Consider the following 20,980-nt stretch of genomic DNA (forward strand, 5'->3'; position numbering starts at 1 on the left):
TTTTTCAGAAGAATCAATGAGATGGGAATAGGCAAATTGTATTACAGAAGAGGAGAGTTGTCACTTTTTCTGGAGTTTAAGTGAGACTGTCTACATTGGTTACTCTTTTGAATTTTCTTTATTTCTTAACATTTTTTTGCATCTGTATTTATTCATGAACACTAGCTTCCTTAAAAAACTTTAAATTTATCTTTGTCAAAGATTATATGTACTTATATGATTTGATACGTTTTACAGTGATAAAATTTAACATTCAGAGCAACAAGGTAAGTCAAAGGTTAGATTTCTCTAATCCTATAAATCAGAAAAATGACATCAATCATTGAACAAGTCAGTCACTAAATTGAATTTCATCTTCCTTACTAGGATCCTCGATTCAATGCAGAAGTTGACCAAATTACAGGCTACAAGACACAAAGTATTCTTTGTATGCCAATTAAGAATCATAGGGAAGAGGTAAGCCAGTTTTCCATTTTATAAAAGGTCATTTGGAAGCATTTTTCGTTTTGAAAATTTTTTTTTTTACTTTTCATACTTCTGAAATAATGCTGTAGTGCAGTTAACTGGAAAGTGCTTAAATGTTCTGCTTGATGTTTTTTTATTTAGACTTCAGTAATAGAATTGTATCCTGATTATTTACTTTTACTTAGAAATACATTTAGACATGTAATTTTTTTTACCTCTGTTTCCTGAAGATCTCACTCTATCCTAAGATATATAATTGTGGTTGTGATTATAATCAATTTATTTCATATTATATTTTGAACACTTGAATAATGCATGTTTCATAAATGGTTATCCAATCTCAGTGGTCATCAGCTGATTTTATTTTTTATTCAAAATGAGGATTTGAAAAAAATGGATATTATTGTAGCTAACTCCAGGCAAAATTTATTGTGAAATTATAACAAGCAGATGAAAATAGGTTGGTTTATATTTCATCTAATTAGAAGGTTTGGATTCTGTAAATACTGAATTCTCTCTTCATTTTACATTTATTTGAAAAAAATAGTTAATAAATGACTGTTTAAACTGAATGCTTCACTTGAGTGTTCTCAGCCCTGCGTGCACATTACAAACAACGGTGGAACTTCTAAAAAGTTACAAATTAAATCAGAATCTCTAAGGCTGGGTGTAGACACCGATACATTTGTAAAGCTCCTCAAATAATTCTAAAGTGTAGCCAGGGTTGAAAATCATCTCTCTAAGTGAAAACAAATAGATCGAAAGAGCTCCTATTTGTGGTTCTTAACCTTGGCTGCAAGTAGAATCACCTGTGGAACATTTAGAAATTCTAAAACCACAGTTGTTGTTGTTCAGTCACTAAGTCCTATCGGACTCCTGCAACCCCACAGACTATAGCCCGCCAGGCTTCTTTGTCTGCAGATTTTCCAGGCAAGAATACTGGAGTGGGTCCTTCCTGACCCAAGGGTGGAACCTGCATCTCCTCTCCTGCATTGGCAGGTGGATACTTTACCACTGAGCCACCTGGGAAGCCCATCCAGTCTTTTACCAAGTTCCACAGATTCTTTTTCTATTAGTGTTTCCCATTTCCATTTCTTTCTTTCGATTTCATTCCTGGTACCTGTACTGTACCATGATTCAGATCTTGAAGTAATGTCTGAACTTTTAAAATATTCTCCTAAGGAGTTTCTGTACTTTAAGTCAGCTTCCCTTTGATCCCCACTACGTATGCTAAAGCACAGCCTTCTAACTCCATGCTTCCAAAACAGGACTGTGCACATGGGATCTTGAAATGCAGGTTCTGAGTTCAGTAGTCTAGGTGAGCCCTGAGGGAGTCTCCCACAAGCCTGAGGTGATGCAGGTGCACCCGGCCTGCAGTCACAGGTGAACAGGTCCCGAGTCAGTAATTTCTCAGTCTTCTAAATACCTTCTCAGTGCCTTAGAGTTGCTGCATGGTTTCCTAAGGTAGTTGCAGCCATGATTACTAAAAATACCTGCAGCTAAAACATATATATGAGATTAAATAATTAATTGGCTAATTAATTATGAATGAATAAATGAAATTGAAAAGACCTTACATGGACCAATGGTGTTCTTTAATTGGATTGCCAGATAAAGGAAATACAAAGCATATCTTATGCAATATTGGGGGACATAGTTATACTAAAAAACTATTTGTTATTCATCTAAAATTAAATTTGAGTGGACATCCTATGTTTTATCTGGCTGCCCTAGTTATAAACCAGGATGTAGTTGTGTGCACTTAAGAAGGTGATGTTCAGCTTTTAGCTTATAAGTATGTTTTAAAACCATGGCCTGAGAAACAACTTTGTACTGGTCGAGAGACTTAGCCCATATCACGCTCTGGTTAAACATCTCTTTCTAAGTTTCATGAACACTGAGGACTGAGGGAATCCATGAGAATATGCAACAACATCACCAGGGTGAAGAGACTGCCTTTCTGCAAGAGAGCATCCTCTGGGTACACATGTTTCTGTCTCGGTAACTGCCAGTGAGGAAAGTGAAAGTGAAGTCGGGCAGTCGTGTCCGACTCTTTGCGACCTCATTGACTGTACCTACCAGGCTCCTCCGTCCATGGGATTTTCCAGGCAAGAGTACTGGAGTGGGGTGCTTAAACTAAAACAACAGTAACAAAAACCCCTGCTGTACTGAGGTACAAATTAGGTAATCAAATTCACTCATTTTAAGTGTATAGTTTGATGAGGTTTTTTTTTTTTTAATGTTTTCCCATTTTTATTGTATCAATTTTTTTTTCTTTTTTAACTTTACAATATTGTATTGGTTTTGCCATACATCAACATGAATCTGCCATGGAATACCCGTGTTCCCCATCCTGAACCCCCCTCCCACCTCCCTCCTCATACCATCCCTCTGGGTCATCCCAGTGCACCAGCCCCAAGCATCCTGTATCCTGCATCGAACCTGGACTGGCGATTCGTTTCTTATATGATATTATACATGTTTCAATGCCATTCTCCCAAATCATCCCACCCTCTCCCTCTCCCACAGAGTCCAAAAGACTGTTGTATACATCTGTGTCTCTTTTGCTGTCTCGCATACAGGGTTATGGTTACAAGATGCATGTACAGTCCTGTGACTACCACTATCATTAAGATACAAAGTATCTGGGACTTCCATGGTGGTCCAGTGCCTAAGCCTGCGCTCCCAGTGCAGGGCCTAGGATTCGATCCTTGGTCAGGGAACTAGATCCCACGTGCTACAGCTAAAGATCCCAGTGCAGCCAAATAAATAACAACACTAATAAAATTTTGAAAAGATGCAAAGCATTTCTGTCCCCTCAGATATTTCGCTGCACCCCCGTAGTTGATCTTCTCCTCCCTCAACCCCCAGCTGCCAACAGTCCCTGAACTGTTTTCTGTCACTGATATCTTGCCTTTTCTACAATGTCACATGCATCATATAAGTGGACTCACACGGTATGTAGTCCTGTGTGTCTGCCTTCTTTCACTCTGTGTCATGCGTGTGATTCATCCGTGTTCTTGCGTGTGTAAGTAGTATGTTCCTTTTTTATTGCTGAGTGGTTATTCCGTGGTGTGGATGTGCCACGGTTTGATTATCTCTTCATCCGTTGGTAGACTTTTGAGTTGTTTTTGTCTCTTAGGAGAAGCCACGCAGTTGATGCCTGCATACTGGTCTTTTTGTGGACATATTTTCGCCTGTCTTGGGTAAATATATATGAGGGGCATTTCCAGGTCGTGTGTTGGGTGTTGAATTCTATAAGATGTTTCCAAAGTCCTTTCCAAAGTGACTGTGCCATACGCTTTTTTAACCGCTGATGTGTATGAGAGTTCTAGTTGCTTCACATCCCTAGGCAACACATGTCGGTGTCAACTTTTAAAAGTTTTAGCACTTAAATTTGGTTACGTGAATAAATAACCTCGCTCACAGTCACGGGCCATCTGCTCGCTTACAGACCTGAGTAAAGTGAGTTCAGCCGCAGGTCCCCAGACTGTGACTTTCCAGAGCTCCCCCTAAGATTTCTGCTGCATTGTTCAGCATTCTCAGCATTGCCTGCCTCCAGGCCTCTTCTTCCTCCCCTGCTGTCTCTGTTTGACCCTGCGATGATTTGATGAGAAGACTGAGCTCTTCACTGGTTTTCACAAAAGCGTATTCACACAGAACATTTCATGAGATAAAGAATTTTCAGTGACTTCACTGGCGTTTTAGTAACTTTACTGATGGGAAGGTTTCCAAACACAGCTTTTTAAACATCTTGCTGACCCTCCCCATTCTTTGTCCTCTCCTCCCACGCTCACACTGCTGGGTTTGAAATTATTTCCTGTGAGAATTATTTCTTCAGAAAAAAAGGAATGAAGAGAAACAGAAAAATAGTCATACTCTCAGCTTGGTTGTGGTATAAAAAGTCATTTAGCTGACCAAGAACACTAAGAAGATGAACTGTATGGACTCCAAAATTATCTTTAGATTTATAGATACATAAACAAACTGGGAGTAATGTTTGCTGTTGTGTACATGCAATAGAAAAGTGCTCTTTCTCCCACCAAGCTTTTTAAATCACAATGGGAGAGCCCCAGTAGGGCTTTGGGGAGTAGTTGTTAACGCTTGCTCTGAGCTCGAGTCCCATCTTCAACACTTACTTGATGAGAAACCAGGATGGAATTGGTTAATCCCTTGGCTCTTCAGTTTCCTCAGCTGCTGAATGAGGGTTGTAAAAGGACGTACCTCACAGGGTTGTTGTAAAGATTAAATGTGTTTGTTCATGCAAAGGGCTTGACATAGTTCCTGGCACACGGGAAGCGATCCATAAATGTCAACTGTCATTTGTTTAAAGGAGACATGGAACTTTCATGAGAAAAAAAGGATGGAGAGGTCATCAGTCACATAAGAAGCAGCCAGCTGGGATCAAATGATGGCCAGCACAGTCCTTGACTGGTCTGTTCACCCTCTAACAAACCTTAAGCTTCAAAGAAAGATACTTTTCATTGTTTTTGCTCATAAATGAGGCAAAGTAAATTTGGTTTCTTCTCTTTGTGTTAGTGCAGTTGTATCATGTAAGTGGACACTGACTCCAACCAATTACCAAGGAACCGCAGATGAAATGTGATTATTGATTGTTTAGTAAATGCCTTGGCGCCTTTTAGTGACCCTAGTTTCTTAAGGTACCAGCTCTGGAGAGCTGATTGAAAGGAGCAATTGAATACTGAATACTAGGGTCTGAACTACAACATAGTCCAGAATATTCAGGAAGGTTTTTAAGATTCAGTAAAATATGTAATCACTTCATCTGCCTCTCTTCTTGTGAAATCTTCCAACTAATTGAACATTTTCAGGAATTCTTTGCATTAGTGTTACAATTGTAAGTGTGATAGTGCAATGCCTTTTTGAAACTCAAGATCATAGATATTCCTAAAACTTCTGTGATATAATTTTTTTTAAGTCATAGAGGATAAATGTTTACAACCTTCCCTTCTCTGTATACTCCCTTCTAAGACAGTGGGGTTAATGGGCAAAGGGTGGTGGTGGTAGGGAGCGGACTGGAAACGCTAAAAGAAGCTAAAGTAATTTATTTGGGAAAGGTCACAGAACTATTGGCTAGAGGAAATGAATGAGGACAAAAAGTAAAGGGGTCAAGGGAGAGAAAAGAGCCAGTCTAGGCTGTATAATAAAATGGTTTGAGGAACAACGTGGGTAGGACTTGGGAAATAACTCCTTATCCTGTGGAAACTGTTTGGAGGACTTGATGCATGTTAATTCTTTTAAATCTTTGTCACAACCAGAGGAGGTGGTCATTAATTTATTCCCACTTACAGAAGATGAAACTGAGATACGGGACATTTAGGGAACTTGGCCAAAGTCACATAACTAAAACTTGGCGAATCTGAAATTGAAACCTAGGCAGGAGGGTTATTTAAAATTCCATTGTGGACGATGACTGCGCTCTCTTTCTTCCGCCTCATTGTTTTCTTGAGCTGCTGCAGTAAATGTTTAGATTACTTTTGATTTGGGGGTAGGAAGTTCCCTGATGTGATATGTGACCACGTAGAAGCCAGGCTTGAAGGTGGAGACAAGGAGAACTGGCTATATTCTGGTGGCTCTTCAAAGTTGTGTTCAAACCACTCTGCCGACAGACCTTTTTAAATTGGAAAAAAAAAAAAAGAAGAAGAAAGGGAGCAGGTGGGGGTGGGGAGGAAGAGGGGTCAGAGTCTGCCCTTTATAATGTATTTGGAGTGATACATCCAGTAAACATGAAGAAATGTTTTCCAGGGATGTGAGCTGCAGGAGCATGGTTCATGTGAATCTGGGCGCGTGTGCTCTGTGACGTGCACAGGAAGCATCATGAAAACATTTATAGCAAGTGTGTAAATTTTTAGAGCTGCGGTTAAATTTCTTTTAGGCTTAACACTGGATTTTTCAGGCCTGGGCACTTGGATCCATTTTTTTTATTTTTGTCATACGCATTAGTTATTACTATAACTAGATGGTTCTTTTATGTTTAGTAAAGAAGCGTAGGGAAACTCAGGAGGAGGAAATGGCAACCCACTGCAGTATTCTTGCCTGGTGAGTCCTGTGGACGGGGGAGCCTGGTGGGCTGCCGTCTGTGGGGTCGCACAGAGTTGGGCATGACTGAAGCGACTTAGCAGCAGCAGCAGCAGGGAAACTCAGCCTTTTCTCTGTAGCTCAGCTGATGTATTCCTGAAACACTACCCTCTCTTGAAGTATTGCTTATTATGGCATGTGGACATGAGTGCTTTGTTTTCCAATGGCTGCATCAATGAGGTAGAAGCCAGGACATTGTGAAATAATGCAAGTTCTTGAAAACGTTCCTGTTGATCTGAGGTGGAGATTATATCCAATAATGTCAGGTTAGGCTGACACCTGTTTTCTCTTGGTTGAATGTCGACTCCGGTTATTAAGCAGAAATCTAATTTGGAATCAGAGCTTTTATTCTCCTCTGTTTTTATCATCTTGAGTTTATCTTATCGTACTTGATGACATAATTCTTCAGTGCAAATGTAACAGCCATAAAGAAATATTTATGATAAGGTTGTTTTTTTTTTTTTTGGCAGTGTGATAAAGGAGCATTTTTAGCTCTCTATCTAACTGTTTATATCTTCTTTTAAAAGAAACCTGAAAAACTTCAAAACATATCAGCTAATTTTATGATATAAATATTTTGATGAGTCAGAGAGGTTTGTTGCATGCCAAAAATCATAAAGTAAAGCATTAACGGAATCAAGTTTATAAATCTTAAGTGCAGTATACAAAAGTAAATGTTTTCCAAAACTAGGCTACATGACTTTATCTGCTCATTTAAAAATTTTTTCAGTTCAGTTCAGTTGCTCAGTCGTGTCCGACTCTTTGCAACCCCATGGACTGCAGCACACCAGGCCTCCCTGTGCATCACCAACTCCCAGAGTTTACTCAAACTCATGTCCGTTGAGTCGGTGATACCATCTAACCATCTCATCTTCTGTCGTCCCCTTGTACTCCCGCCTTCAATCTTTCCCAGCATCAGGCTCTTTTCAAATGAGTCCGCTCTTTGCATCAGGTGGCCAAAGTATTGAAGTTTCAACTTCAACATCAGTCCTTCCAATGACTATTCAGGACTGATTTCCTTGAGGATGGACTGGTTGGATCTCCTTGCAGGCCAAGGGACTCTGAAGAGTCTTCTCCAACACCACAGTTCAAAAGCATCAATTCTTCGGTGCTCAGCTTTCTTTATAGTCCAACTCTCACATCCGTACATGACTACTGGAAAAACCATAGTTTTGACTAGATGGACCTTTGTTGGTAAAGTAATGTCTCTGCTTTTTAATATGCTGTCTAGGTTGGTCATAACTTTCCTTCCAGGAAGTAATCGTCTTTTAATTTCATGGCTGCAGTCACCATCTGCAGTGATTTTGGAACCCAAAAAACAAAGTTTGCCACTGTTTCCCCATCTGTTTGCCATAAAGTAATGGGGCCGGTCATCCTCTCTTAAATGATCTTATCTTAAAAGTAATTGTTGAATCAATGTAATATGTAAAGCACTGGTCTAGGCAATGAGGTTTTTTTTTTTTTTTTTAATGAAGCAAGGAAGATACTTAAAAAAATTTTTTTTTCAGTTTCATTGAGAAGATTTTGTATCAGAAATTAAACATCAGTACAAGGTAACAGGACAATGTTAAATACGTTCGGTATTCAGTGCATAAATTTGAAAGTCTGGATTTTTGAGAGCCAGAGAAATCACAGAGGAAGGATGAAAGCTGTGGTTTCATACAGCAGATCCCTGCTGTGTTTATCCCACAGCCTTGAGAGAGGAAGCTGGGAGATGGTGGAGGCAGGCGAAATACTTGTGTATGACATCCTGCTTGCACTACTGGAAAACTGAGCTTTTCTTAAACTGGACATGTAAGCTTGGAAAAATAAATGTTAGAGCCTTATACATAATCCTACAATTCCAAATCAGCCTAGATGAAAACATAGCTACACAAATAAGGAGAGTTTAATTGTAGACGGGCAGTGGATGTAGATCTATTTTAGTCCTGAAGAATTGGCTAGTTATATATATTTTTTTAATTTATAAAATGCCCATTGCATTTATTCCCCTGTGATATTTTCTCATAGCTTTGTTTTAGAAACAAAACAAAAATACTCTGAAAAGTTTCCGATGGTTCCAGACTTGATATCTTGATGTTGATGGTCTTTTCCTTTTTCCACATTGCCCTTTAAATAATAAACAAGTGTATTTTACAAAAAAGATGGTAACGATTTTCCTCAGGAAAAAACATTTCTTAAGAGTATCAGAGGAACAATATAGTACTAATAGGTTAGATTCCTGAGGCCACACTGCTGATCCTGGAGAAGAGTGAATAAACCCTTGAGACTGAATATTACGTTAATGGTAGGCTACAAATTTTATTGTGGATGCTCAGAAAATTGGTTCAGAGTGAATGCTGTGTTTTCTTCAATATGAGGTTTATCTTCATTGTACTTTTAGAATAATCATTCTCGAACTTCATTTTAAGTTTGATAGAGCATTTATAAGTTTAATTTTGAGATGTTTTATATAGATCCTGAAGTATGACTAGTAGAGATCTGGAACCAGTTGCAGATATGCATAATTTCTTTGTATAACATCTGACCCAGAGCCACATAATTACACCTTGGGATGGATTTTTATTATTAAATAATTTTCATGCATTATTAATTTTTATGCATTCTTAAAGAGTTTAGATAGTTGTCAGTGACATGGCTGCTATCAGTAGATATATATATGAACATCTGTATCCATCTAAAAGCTAAGATGACATAGGTAAAATGCTTTATAAACTATGTATTTTATATTCCTTCTTATTAAATCCACATTGAAAAGTTCCTGCTTATTTCTCTTCTACCACAGAGTGGAAATTAATATTCTATGCAGAGTTCAAATTAAAGTGTAAGAGATGATATTTAAAATTTTTTGAATCATAATCATCTTTGTGTGTTTTTTTTTTTTTGGCATCACTTGGTGAAGTAAAGTGAAAATGGTCTGGATTTAGAATTCCAGATCCATTTGATTATTACTAATTAGTTGGTGATCATGAGGGTGACATTAATGATCTCTAAGCTTAGTGATTTTGAACAGCAGCCTCTGTTATCTCAGTTTCCGTGGTTCAGGAATGCCCGAGCGGCCTAGCCAGCTGGGTGGCTCCGGCCTGGGCTCCCTGCCCGTGCTGCACTCAGGATGCTGTGGGGACACCTGCCTCGTGTGTGAGCATGCGCTTCCCAGAGGGCTCGCTCGCCCTGGCAGCAGACCCTCCCATATCACGCTGTGTCCTCAGCATGTGGCAAAGAGCGAGCATGGAGCAATCAGCCACGCCTTGGATGATCAAGGCCCCAGAGCTGCTCACTTTTGCCTCATAGTAACTATTCACTGGAAGCCAGGCGTCAGGGACTTCCCTGGGGTCCCGGGGCTAAGGCTCCACACCCCCAGTGCAGAAGGTCTGGGTTCAATCCTTGGTCAAGGAACTAGATCCCACGTGCCGCAACTAAGAGTTTGTCTGCTGCAACTAGAGCTCGCCTGTTCTGCAGCTAAGACCTGATGTAGCCAAATAAATAAATATAAAAAAGGGAAAGAAGCCAGGCATCAAATCCAGACTCAGGAGGAGGGCAATGAGGTGCCACCTCTTGAAGAGAGGAATGTCAAAGGGTGAGTGGACATACTGTGAAACCACCAAATGTACCAAGTGTATTTTGAGGCTTCAGTATCTTTCCTTAAAACTGGCCAGATGATAAACGAGGAACTCTACTTTTTAATTAAAACAGTATCCTAGGGACTTCCCTGGTGGTCCAGCAGTTAAGAATCCACCTTGGAATGCAGGGGATGCAGGTTCAATCCCTGGCCAGGGAACAAGATCCCACCTGCTGTGGAGCAACTAAGACTGTGCACCACAGCTGCTGAGCCGTGCTCCACAACGAGAGAGTCCTGTGCCACAACAGAAGTTCTCACCTGAGAACAACTAAGACCCCATTCAGCAAATAAATAAATGAAAATATTAAAAAAATAAAATAATATCTTAAACAACAAGGACCTACTATGTAGCACAGGAAACTTATTCAGTATCTTCTAATAATCTATAATAGAAAAGAATCTGAAAAAGAATATATTTGTATATAGATAAAGAGGTTTGCTGTGCTCCTGAAACATAAGTCACCTATCAGATCAGATCAGATCAGATCAGTCGCTCAGTCCTGTCTGACTCTTTGCGACCCCATGAATCACAGCAGGCCAGGCCTCCCTGTCCATCACCAACTCCCGGAGTTCACTCAGACTCACGTCCATCGAGTCAGTGATGCCATCCAGCCATCTCATCCTCTGTCGTCCCCTTCTCCTCCTGCCCCCAATCCCTCCCAGCATCAGACTCTTTTCCAATGAGGCAACTCTTAGCATGAGGTGGCCAAAGTACTGGAGTTTCAGCTTTAGCATCATTCCTTCCAAAGAAATCCCAGGGCTGATCTCCTTCAGAATGGACTGGTTGGATCTCCTTGCAGTCCAAGGAACTCTCAAGAGTCTTCTCCAACACCACAGTTCAAAAGCATCAATTCTTCGGCGCTCAGCCTTCTTCACAGTCCAACTCTCACATCCATACATGACCAATGGAAAAACCATAGCCTTGACTAGACAGACCTTTATTGGCAAAGTAATGTCTCTGCTTTTGAATATGCTATCTAGGTTGGGCATAACCTTCCTTACAAGGAGTAAGGGTCTTTTAATTTCATGGCTACAGTCACCATCTGTAGTGATTTTGGAGCCCCCAAAAATAAAGTCTGACACTATGTCCACTGTTTCCCCATCTATTTCCCATGAAGTGATGGGACCGGATGCCATGATCTTCGTTTTCTGAATGTTGAGCTTTAAGCCAACTTTTTCACTCTCCACTTTCACTTTCATCAAGAGGCTTTTGAGTTCCTCTTCACTTTCTGCCATAAGGGTGGTATCATCTGCATATCTGAGGTTATTGATATTTCTCCTGGCAGTCTTGATTCCAGCTTGTGTTTCTTCCAGTCCAGCGTTTCTCATGATGTACTCTGCATATAAGTTAAATAAACAGGGTGACAATATACAGCCTTGATGAACTCCTTTTCCTATTTGGAACCAGTCTGTTGTTCCATGTCCAGTTCTAACTGTTGCTTCCTGACCTGCCTACAAATTTCTCAAGAGGCAGATCAGGTGGTCTGGTATTCCCATCTCTTTCAGAATTTTCCACAGTTTATTGTGATCCACACAGTCAAAGGCTTTGGCATAGTCAATAAAGGAGAAATAGATGTTTTTCTGGAACTCTCTTGCTTTTTCTATGATCCAGCGGATGTTGGCAATTTGATCTCTGGTTCCTCTGCCTTTTCTAAAACCAGCTTGAACATCAGGAAGTTCACGGTTCACATATTGCTGAAGCCTGGCTTGGAGAATTTTGAGCATTACTTTACTAGCGTGTGAGATGAGTGCAATTGTGCGGTAGTTTGAGCATTCTTTGTCATTGCCTTTCTTTGGGATTGGAATGAAAACTGACCTTTTCCAGTCCTGTGGCCACTGCTGAGTTTTCCAAATTGCTGGCATATTGAGTGCAGCTCTTTCACAGCATCATCTTTCAGGATTTGGAATAGTTCAACTGGAATTCCATCACCTCCACTAGGTTTGTTTGTAGTGATGCTTTCTAAGGCCCACTTGACTTCACATTCCAGGATGTCTGGCTCTAGGTCAGTGATCGCACCATCGTGATTATCTGGGTCGTGAAGATCTTTTTTGTACAGTTCTTCTGTGTATTCTTGCCATCTCTTCTTAATATCTTCTGCTTCTGTTAGGTCCGTACCATTTCTGTCCTTTATCGAGCTCATCTTTGCATGAAATGTTCCTCTGGTATCTCTGATTTTCTTGAAGAGATCCCTAGTCTTTCCCATTCTGTTGTTTTCCTCTATTTCTTTGCATTGATCACTGAGTAAGGCTTTCTTATCTCTTCTTGCTATTCTTTGGAACTCTGCATTCAGATGTTTATATCTTTCCTTTTCTCCTTTGCTTTTCGCTTCTCTTCTTTTCTCAGCTATTTGTAAGGCCTCCCCAGACAGCCATTTTGCTTTTTTGCATTTCTTTTCTATGGGGATGGTCTTGATCCCTGTCTCCTGTACAATGGCACGAACCTCATTCCATAGTTCATCAGGCACTCTATCTATCAGATCTAGGCCCTTAAATCTATTTCTCACTTCCACTGTATAATCATAAGGGATTTGATTTAGATCATACCTCAATGGTCTAGTGGTTTTTCCTACTTTCTTCAATTTAAGTCTGAATTTGGCAATAAGGAGTTCATGGTCTGAGCCACAGTCAGCTCCTGGTCTTGTTTTTGCTGACTGTATAGAGCTTCTCCATCTTTGGCTGCAAAGAATATGATCAGTCTGATTTCGGTGTTGACCATCTGGTGATGTCCATGTATAGAGTCTTCTCTTGTGTTGTTGGAAGAGGGTGTTTGTTATGACCAGTGTATTTTCTTTGCAAAACTCTATTAGTCTTTGCCCTGCTTCATTCTGTATTCCAAAGCCAAACTTGCCTGTTACTCCAGGTGTTTCTTGACTTTCTACTTTTGCATTCCAGTCCCCTATAATGAAAAGGACATCTTTTTTGGGTGTTAGTTCTAAAAGGTCTTGTAGGTCTTCATAGAACCATTCAACTTCAGCTTCTTCAGTGTTACTGGTTGGGGCATAGACCTGGATTACTGTGATATTGCATGGTTTGCCTTGGAAACGAACAGAGATCATTCTGTCGTTTTTGAGATTGCATCCAAGTACTCCATTTCGGACTCTTGTTGACCATGATGGCTACTCCATTTCTTCTGAGGGATTCCTGCCCGCAGTAGTAGATATAATGGTCATCTGAGTTAAATTCACCCATTCCAGTCCATTTCAGTTTGCTGAGTCCTAGAATGTTGACATTCACTCTTGCCATCTCTTGTTTGACCACTTCCAACAAAAAAAAAAAAAAAAAATCTTAAAAATTATTGTTTTTCAGCCTTTCATGTACTAAAAAAATAATATCTACCAGAGGCAACACAGATAAGAGTTTTAAAAAATTTGGCAAGTTGGTATATGTGCTCTTCCAGACTGGCTTGAGTCAAAGAGGAAGTACAATCAGAAGAGGAAGCATGCACGCATGCTAACTCACTTCAGTCATGTCTGACTCTTTGCAATGCCATGGGCCATAGCGGGCCAGGCTCCTCTGTCCATGGAATTCTCCAGGCGAGAATACTGGAGTGGGTTGCAATTCCCTTCTCCATTTAAGAGGAAGACTGAGGAGACAAGAGGAAGATGCCTGCTGTTTGAGCTATGGCAAATGATTGAGGTGTTAAAAGTCTTAAAATATTATGTCACAAATGCAAGTCTTTGTGAGATCACTGTTTGCGTGTAGCTTAAGTACTTGGCTTCTTAATACCCATGGGAAAATACCCACTGGTGTGTCTTTATGATCTGTTATCTCTCTGCACCATATTTTCTGCCTCCCTCATGGATCACAACTGGAAGCAATGTGTCCAGTACTTCAGCCCAGTGTTTGCTTGAGTATAAACTGGGGATGAGGCCATACAGGCAGGCCGAGGCAAAGTCACAGAGTCCTTAAATTGCCATGCAAACGAGGTGCTGGGTTTTATTTTATTTTTTAAGCCAGGAAGCATTTGCTATCATTTAAAGATCTGTGTGGCCACAGCATTAAGGATGAACAGTTTCCTTTGTTTATACTGTAACCCAGAGCCACATAATTTGACACTTGATAGAGTTTGATTTCCATATTTGTTCATACGCAGAGAAGGTTCTGTCTGGAAGCAGGGCAGTTGGTAAGGAGGAGTTTACATAATCCAGACTAGGAGTGGACTTGTTACACCTCTGTTTATGGGGGTGAGGGATTGATTTGATGGAGGGTTGAGTGGAAGGAAGAATGTAGAATACTTTCTAGGTTTTCTAGGTAGATGTAATGAGGGAGAATTGTGATATTTCCTAAAATAGAACATGCAAAAGAGAGAATTGGTTTGTGGGGATGAAAACAGTTGGCTCTTTCGGGGGCAGTGGGTGGATATGTTGTCTTACTGTCTGTTATTTTCTCCTCTCTCCTCAGATCTCAGTGCTGTGTCCCCATCCCCACTTTGAGCTGGTGGTCTTGCTTACTATTTCGGTGAAAAACAAAGCAATTAGAGGCGTCCTTCCACAGAGCGCTTCCCCATCTCTTTTCCCCCTCCTGTATCTGACTTTATACCCTCTAGATTCCTGCCTCCCCCCTCCCTTTTTTTTCTTTCTTCTCTAAGTAAAAAAATTAAGAAAGCTGTGGTACATATACACAATGGAGTATTACTCAGCCATTAAAAAGAATACATTTGAATCAGTTCTAATGAGATGGATGAAACTGGAACCTATTATACAGAGTGAAGTAAGCCAGAAAGAAAAACACCAATACAGTATACTAATGCATATATATGGAATTTAGAAAGATGGTAACAATAACCCTGTGTACGAGACAGCAAAAGAGACACCGATGTATAGATCAGTCTTATGGACTCTGTGGGAGAGGGAGAGGGTGGGGAGATTTGGGAGAATAGCATTGAAACATGTATAATATCATGTATGAAACGAGTTGCCAGTCCAGGTTCGATGCACTGTACTGGATGCTTGGGGCTGGTGCACTGGGACGACCCAGAGGGAGGGTAGGGGAGGGAGGAGGGAAGAGGGTTCAGGATGGGGAACACGGGTATACCTGTGGCGGACTCATTTTGATATTTGGCAAAACTAATACAATATTGTAAAGTTTAAAAATAAAATCAAATTAAAAAATAAAAAAAATTAAAAAAAAGAATGAAAAAAAAAAATTGTTTAGGGTTTGGGGGGGTTGCTTTTTTTTTTTTTAATTAAAAATTTTTTTGGCCAAGTAGCATGTGGGATTGTAGTTCCTCAACCAAAGACAGGACCCCACCCCTTGCATTGGAAGCTCAGAGTCCAACCACTGGACCATCAGGGAAGTCCCCTCTGATTCCCCTTTGACTTTAACCATTCATGAAGTAGCAAAGGTCAGCCTGGCACTTGAGCTCTCCCATCCATCTCATCTGCTCAAAGACAGCCCAGCAGCTCCTCCCTCTGTGTCCAGAATCACCAAAAGTCATGTCCTCCACCAAATTGGTTTGTCAGCATCAGTTCAGTTCAGTCATTCAGTCCTGTCTGACTCTATGACCCCATGGACTAGCACGCCAGGCCTCCCTGTCTATCACCAAATCCCGGAGCTTACTCAGACTCATGTCCATCGAGTTGGTGATGTCATCCAACCATCTCATCCTCTGTCATCCCCTTCTCTCCCACCTTCAGTCTTTCCCAGCATCAGGGTCTTTTCCAGTGAGCCTGTTCTTTGCATCAGGTGGCCCAAGTATTGAGTTTCAGCTTCAGCATCAGTCCTTCCAATGAATATTCAGGACTGATTTCCTTGAGGATGGACTGGTTGGATCTCCTTGCAGTCCAAGGGACTCTCAAGAGTCTTCTCCAACACCACAGTTCAAAAGCATCAATTCTTCAGTGCTCAGCTTTCTTTATAGTCCAACTCTCACATCTATACATGACCACTGGAAAAACCATAGCTTTGACTAGACGGACCTTTTTTGGTAAAGTAATGTCTCTGCTTTTTAATATGCTGTCCACGTTGGTCATAACTTTTCTTCCAAGGAGCAAGCGTTTTATAATTTCATGGCTGCAGTCACCATCTGCAGTGATTTTGTAGGCCCCTAAAATAAAGTCTGTCACTGTTGCCATTGTTTTCCCATATATTTGCCATGAAGTGATGGGACCAGATGCCGTGATATTAGTTTCCTGAATGTTGAGTTTTAAGCCAACTTTTTCACTCTCCTCTTTCACTTTCATCTTCGCTTTCTGCCATAAGGGTGGTGTCATCTGCATATCTGCTGCTGTTGCTAAATCACTTCAGTTGTGTCCGACTCTGTGTGACCCCATAGACAGCAGCCCACCAGGCTCCCCTGTCCCTGGGATTCTCCAGGCAAGAACACTGGAGTGGGTTGCCATTTCCTTCTCCGCATATCTGAGGTTATTGATATTTCTCCCAGCAGTCTTGATTCCAGCTTGTGCTTCATCCAGTCCAGCATTTCTCATGATGTTCTCTGCATATAAGTTAGATTAGCAGAGTGACAATACACAGCCTTGATGTACTCCTTTTCATACAAACATGCTATTATTCCTCCCATCTTAAAAACAAAAGCAAATGCTCATTGGACTGCACATCTCCTTGCAGAGACCACCATTTCCCTGATGACCACAAGAGCTAAACTCTTGGAAAGAGCTGTCCCTGTTTGCTGTTTCCATTCCTCCCTCTCACTGGAGCATAATCCACTGCAGCCTTCAGCCTCACACTCTATGGAAACCACTCTGCAGGGCCGTAAGACATCCATGGGGCAAGAGCTAGTGATGAGAACTAGCAGTTCTCGCCTTACCTTGTAACATGTCTAAAACATCACCCTTGATCTTCCTTCCCTCTCTACCTGCTCTGTACCCAACTCCATCACAGTTAACTTGTCTGTCGTCCCAGCCATTCAAGCTAAATTCCTTACAAGCTGAAATCAGGTGAAATTCATCCCCCCCGCCCCCCAGGATATATCCAGCTCATCAGGAAAACCCTCGATGTTCCCTTCAGCTGGTGCTCTCTGCCTGCACGCCTGCCTCCCTGGCGCATCGGCACAGAGCACCTGAATTATAGCAGCCTTTCCCACCCCAACTGATGTCCCTACTTCCAGCCTTGGACTTCCTGCAATCTAGTCTCAAAATGCACTTTATAAAACTTGTTAGATCTCATCTCTCCCCTGCTTTAAACCTTGCAATGGATTTCCCCTTCAGTCTCTAAGAAAGGTCCCTTATGATCCGGCCCCCGAAGCCCCTCTGATCTCACCTGTTATCTCTCCCTGCCAGTCCTCTCTGGCACAGCTGTTTTCTCAGCGAGTCAGGTAAGCTCTATCCCCAGGCCCTCTGCACTAGCTGTTTGCTTGGTTGAAGTCCCTTCACCTAGTTCTCCCCGTGGCTCACTGCCTCATCTCCATCAGGCTTTTTTGGTTTGTTTTAAAATATTCATTTATTTATTTTCGCTGTGTCGGGCCTTAGCCGCATCAGGCGGGGTCTTTTGTTGGATCCCGCAGGCTCAGTAGCGGCGGCACATGGGCCTAGTTGCCCCATGGCATATAGGGTCTTAGTTCCCCAACCCGAACCGAACCCACATGCCCTGCTTGGGAGGCAACCCCCGGAGCACCGCGGAAGTCCCTCCTCCAGGTTTTTACTCAGATGACGTCTCGGTATGAAGTTCTTCCGCCGTCCGTATTGACTGCTACTCCGCTGTGCTATGCTCAGCCGAGTCCGACTCTTTGCCACCCCATGGACTGTAGTCAGCCAGGCTCCTCTGTCCATGGGATTTCCTAGGCAAGAATACTGGAGTGACTTGCCATTTTCTTCTCCAGGGGATTTTCCCAATCCAGGGATTGAACCAGCATCTCCTGCATTGACAGGCAGATTCTTTACCTCCTGAGCTGCCTGGAAAGCCCCTCTGTATTGACTATCAACCTATTTCCATCCTTGCTAGTCACCATTAGGCATGCTATGTATCAGCTTACTGGTTTCTTTGTTTCACCTCCCTAGACTGTAGACTCCATGAGAGCCAGGTGAGACAAGAATGCTTACCGAGGAGATGAGAGGGTGACATTTAAACTGCACGCCTGGTATGCAGTAACCTAGTTTACCTGAAATCTACTTAAAAAAAATATATCTTTGCCATTTCAGAGCCTAGAAACTGAAACAGACAAATAAAAGGGGTCTCAAGTAGAAATTTAATCAAGCTACGTGGTTAATAGCAGTAGTACTTGGATCTTCCTGCCAACCTTTAGAGATCAGAAATAACTGTTTTGTGTTGACATCGTCATCCCCATCTCAGATGAAGAATTAAGGACTGGGTCAAGTTAAGGAAATGTCCCAGTATTTCATATCTGCAAAGTAGGAGGGCTGGAATTCAGACCCAGGTCATCTTATTCTAAGGCTGCATTCTTCTCACCATGAAATAGTTACAAGGTAACTAACAACCAACTCTTGTACTATTTTAGTTTTGAAAAATGCAAAACTATGGACTGGAATAATAGAATGATAAAATCCAGAGTTGCCAACAGTGATTCCCAGTTAATTACTCGATGTATTATGTGCACAGCTGTGTGGAGGAGGGCATGCCTCTGTGCTGTTAACGCCTACTGCTCTGAGTTCTGCTGGTGAGACAGGTGTCTGTCTGCATCTGAGCTTTCCTGTAGGTTATCTTTTAAGGCTCACCTTCCGTCTTGGAGGAAAAAACACTTAGAGATAAAATACTATAAATTATATTCTCTATGTGAAGGATTTGTTAAAGGTAAAAAAAAATTATAAACACACACAGATTTTCCCCCTGGATCTCTTCAGTTAAATGTTGTGAATATCTAGCTTCTATGATGTGAATATCTAACTGGCTGTGATGCAGTTCGATGGGCTAGTAGAAACAAGAACACTGATCTAAACACTTAGTTCAGCTCCCCTTAAGAAGGTGTTCTCTCAATCCTGTGATACCAGGTTTAATTTGTAAATGAGGTTCAGCCTGTTCAGTGTCCTGATGCATGAAACTCTCCTTTTGCCAGTTTGCTGTGTTACTTGTCTTCTGTGTGTATTGGGTACACATTATGGGCACACAGCTTTACCCTGTAATTATCAGAGAGCTTTACTAGAACAGCATCCAGCCAGACTGTGAGCACGGACCTGTTGTAAGTGTAGGCAGTGCCGGAACAGACTCCATCCTGGTTTGATGGAATCCAAATCCAGCAGCACTGTCCGGGTGAAGCCTGTGCTTTTGCAGGCCAGCACCTGGCAGAACGCAGGACCTCTCCCTGAAAATAAATCTTAGCTGTTCAATAGATCCCAGGCTCTGAAGTCATTTTCGGCAATGACATGTGTAAAGGTGGGCTTAAACAGTGATATGATTATTCTGATACAAAGTGCAAGTGCAATTTATACAATATATACTGAGTACACAAATTTTTTATTGTTATTTTGGACTTGCTCCCAATTAGCCAAGCGAGATAGAGTTCAACGGAGAGAGTTACAACTGTAGTAAAAAATAACTCAGTCTTGAGGGCCGGCTTAAGGTCAGTGATTGCTGAAGAACCTCTCTTCACCCCTCTGTGCTTAAGGTGACTCGTCTGTGAAGCTTCAGCGGGAGGTGCAAATAGTGAGAGGCTTGACGGGGGTCGTAGTGAGACAGGGAGTGTGACAGTGCCCACTGCAGAGCTTGTCACCTCACGGAGGCTCAGACAGTGTCCGCGTCCTCCCTGTGCAGTGATCAAGGGCAGACAAATGGAGGAATGGAAAGTTCAATAAAAACAGTAAGGGCTGAGCCTTCCCTGCCATGGGAAGGACAGCAGGCTCTTCTGCTGTGTAACCTTTGTGTCTCTACAGTTTGTAAAGGGCAGAGGAGACAGTTCGCTCACAGCGGCTGTGTGCTGCTCTGTCTCAGACCTGAATCTCTGTATCCCTGGGGTAGAGAGGTCTAATAAGAAGGCGGCAGGTGCCTGTGGTTCTAGGTTTCAGACCTTCACCTCATCACTTAAAAACTGGTGTAGCAGAGTTTGGCTTTTGGCAGGGAAGAGGATTTTTTTTTTTTTTTTGGCACAAAGGGATAAGAATAAATACTTGGATCAAGAATTATGCCCAGCATCCCCTTGTCTGGAAGGAATCCAATCTCAGGTTGGCACCACTCCCACTGGATGTTCCCAGGGCAGGACAGCTACTGACCCCCAAAGGTGGATGTGTTCCGGCGCCATCTGGGAGCCTCTGCTCTGCTGCCAGCACGGAGCACACGGTCAGGACCTCAGCGCGTCCCTCTGTGACCAGGGCAGCTGGGAGCTCAGCACGTGGACCGCCACCTTACAACATCATAAGCAATCACCAGCTTACTTTTAAATACTTTTTGAAACTAAGGTAAAGTTTACATACAGTGAAATATGTAAGCCTTTGTGTATTATACAATTTGATGAGGTTTGACAAATGTTTGTACATCTGTGTAAGTAATACCCCAGTCAAGATAGTGAACACTTTAATCACCCTTGTCAATGCCCAAGAGCCATGGGCTACCCAGTTCTGACTTTTATCACCATAGGTTTATTTTTCTTTTTCTTGAATAATCTGCTTATTTTTGAAATTGCTTATTATCTAGTTCCCCCGAAACATAGGACTTTTATGTTATGTAAGTCGTTCTTGGCAATAAAAATGTGTCACAAATAAAAATAATTTATAATAAGGAGTCTAAGAAAACAGAACTTTAAGCAGCCACTTTGGATTTGATTTTGTCTCATTTTAAAACTGTTTCATTCCCTTTGAGGAAAGCATGCATTAACAAGATAAGCATATGTATTGGATCTGAAAACAGTCCTGGATATACTGGGAAACTGTTGGTCTTCAGGATTCCTCTCAT

At 41.6% G+C, this 20,980-nt stretch overlaps 1 protein-coding gene across 3 annotated transcripts in view; it reads left to right on the forward strand.

Annotated features, from left to right (window-relative positions):
• PDE5A (phosphodiesterase 5A) overlaps positions 1-20,980 on the forward strand; it is a 151,686-nt gene that overhangs the window by 38,803 nt on the left and 91,903 nt on the right. For all 3 annotated transcript variants that reach the window (XM_070371936.1, XM_070371938.1, XM_070371937.1), the window contains exon 3: positions 367-456. In XM_070371936.1, the coding sequence (XP_070228037.1) occupies positions 367-456 (90 nt within the window). The remainder of the gene's footprint in view (positions 1-366; positions 457-20,980) is intronic.

The sequence above is a fragment of the Bos mutus genome, chromosome 6, assembly GCF_027580195.1.
Source record: "Bos mutus isolate GX-2022 chromosome 6, NWIPB_WYAK_1.1, whole genome shotgun sequence".
Taxonomy (NCBI): domain Eukaryota; kingdom Metazoa; phylum Chordata; class Mammalia; order Artiodactyla; family Bovidae; genus Bos; species Bos mutus.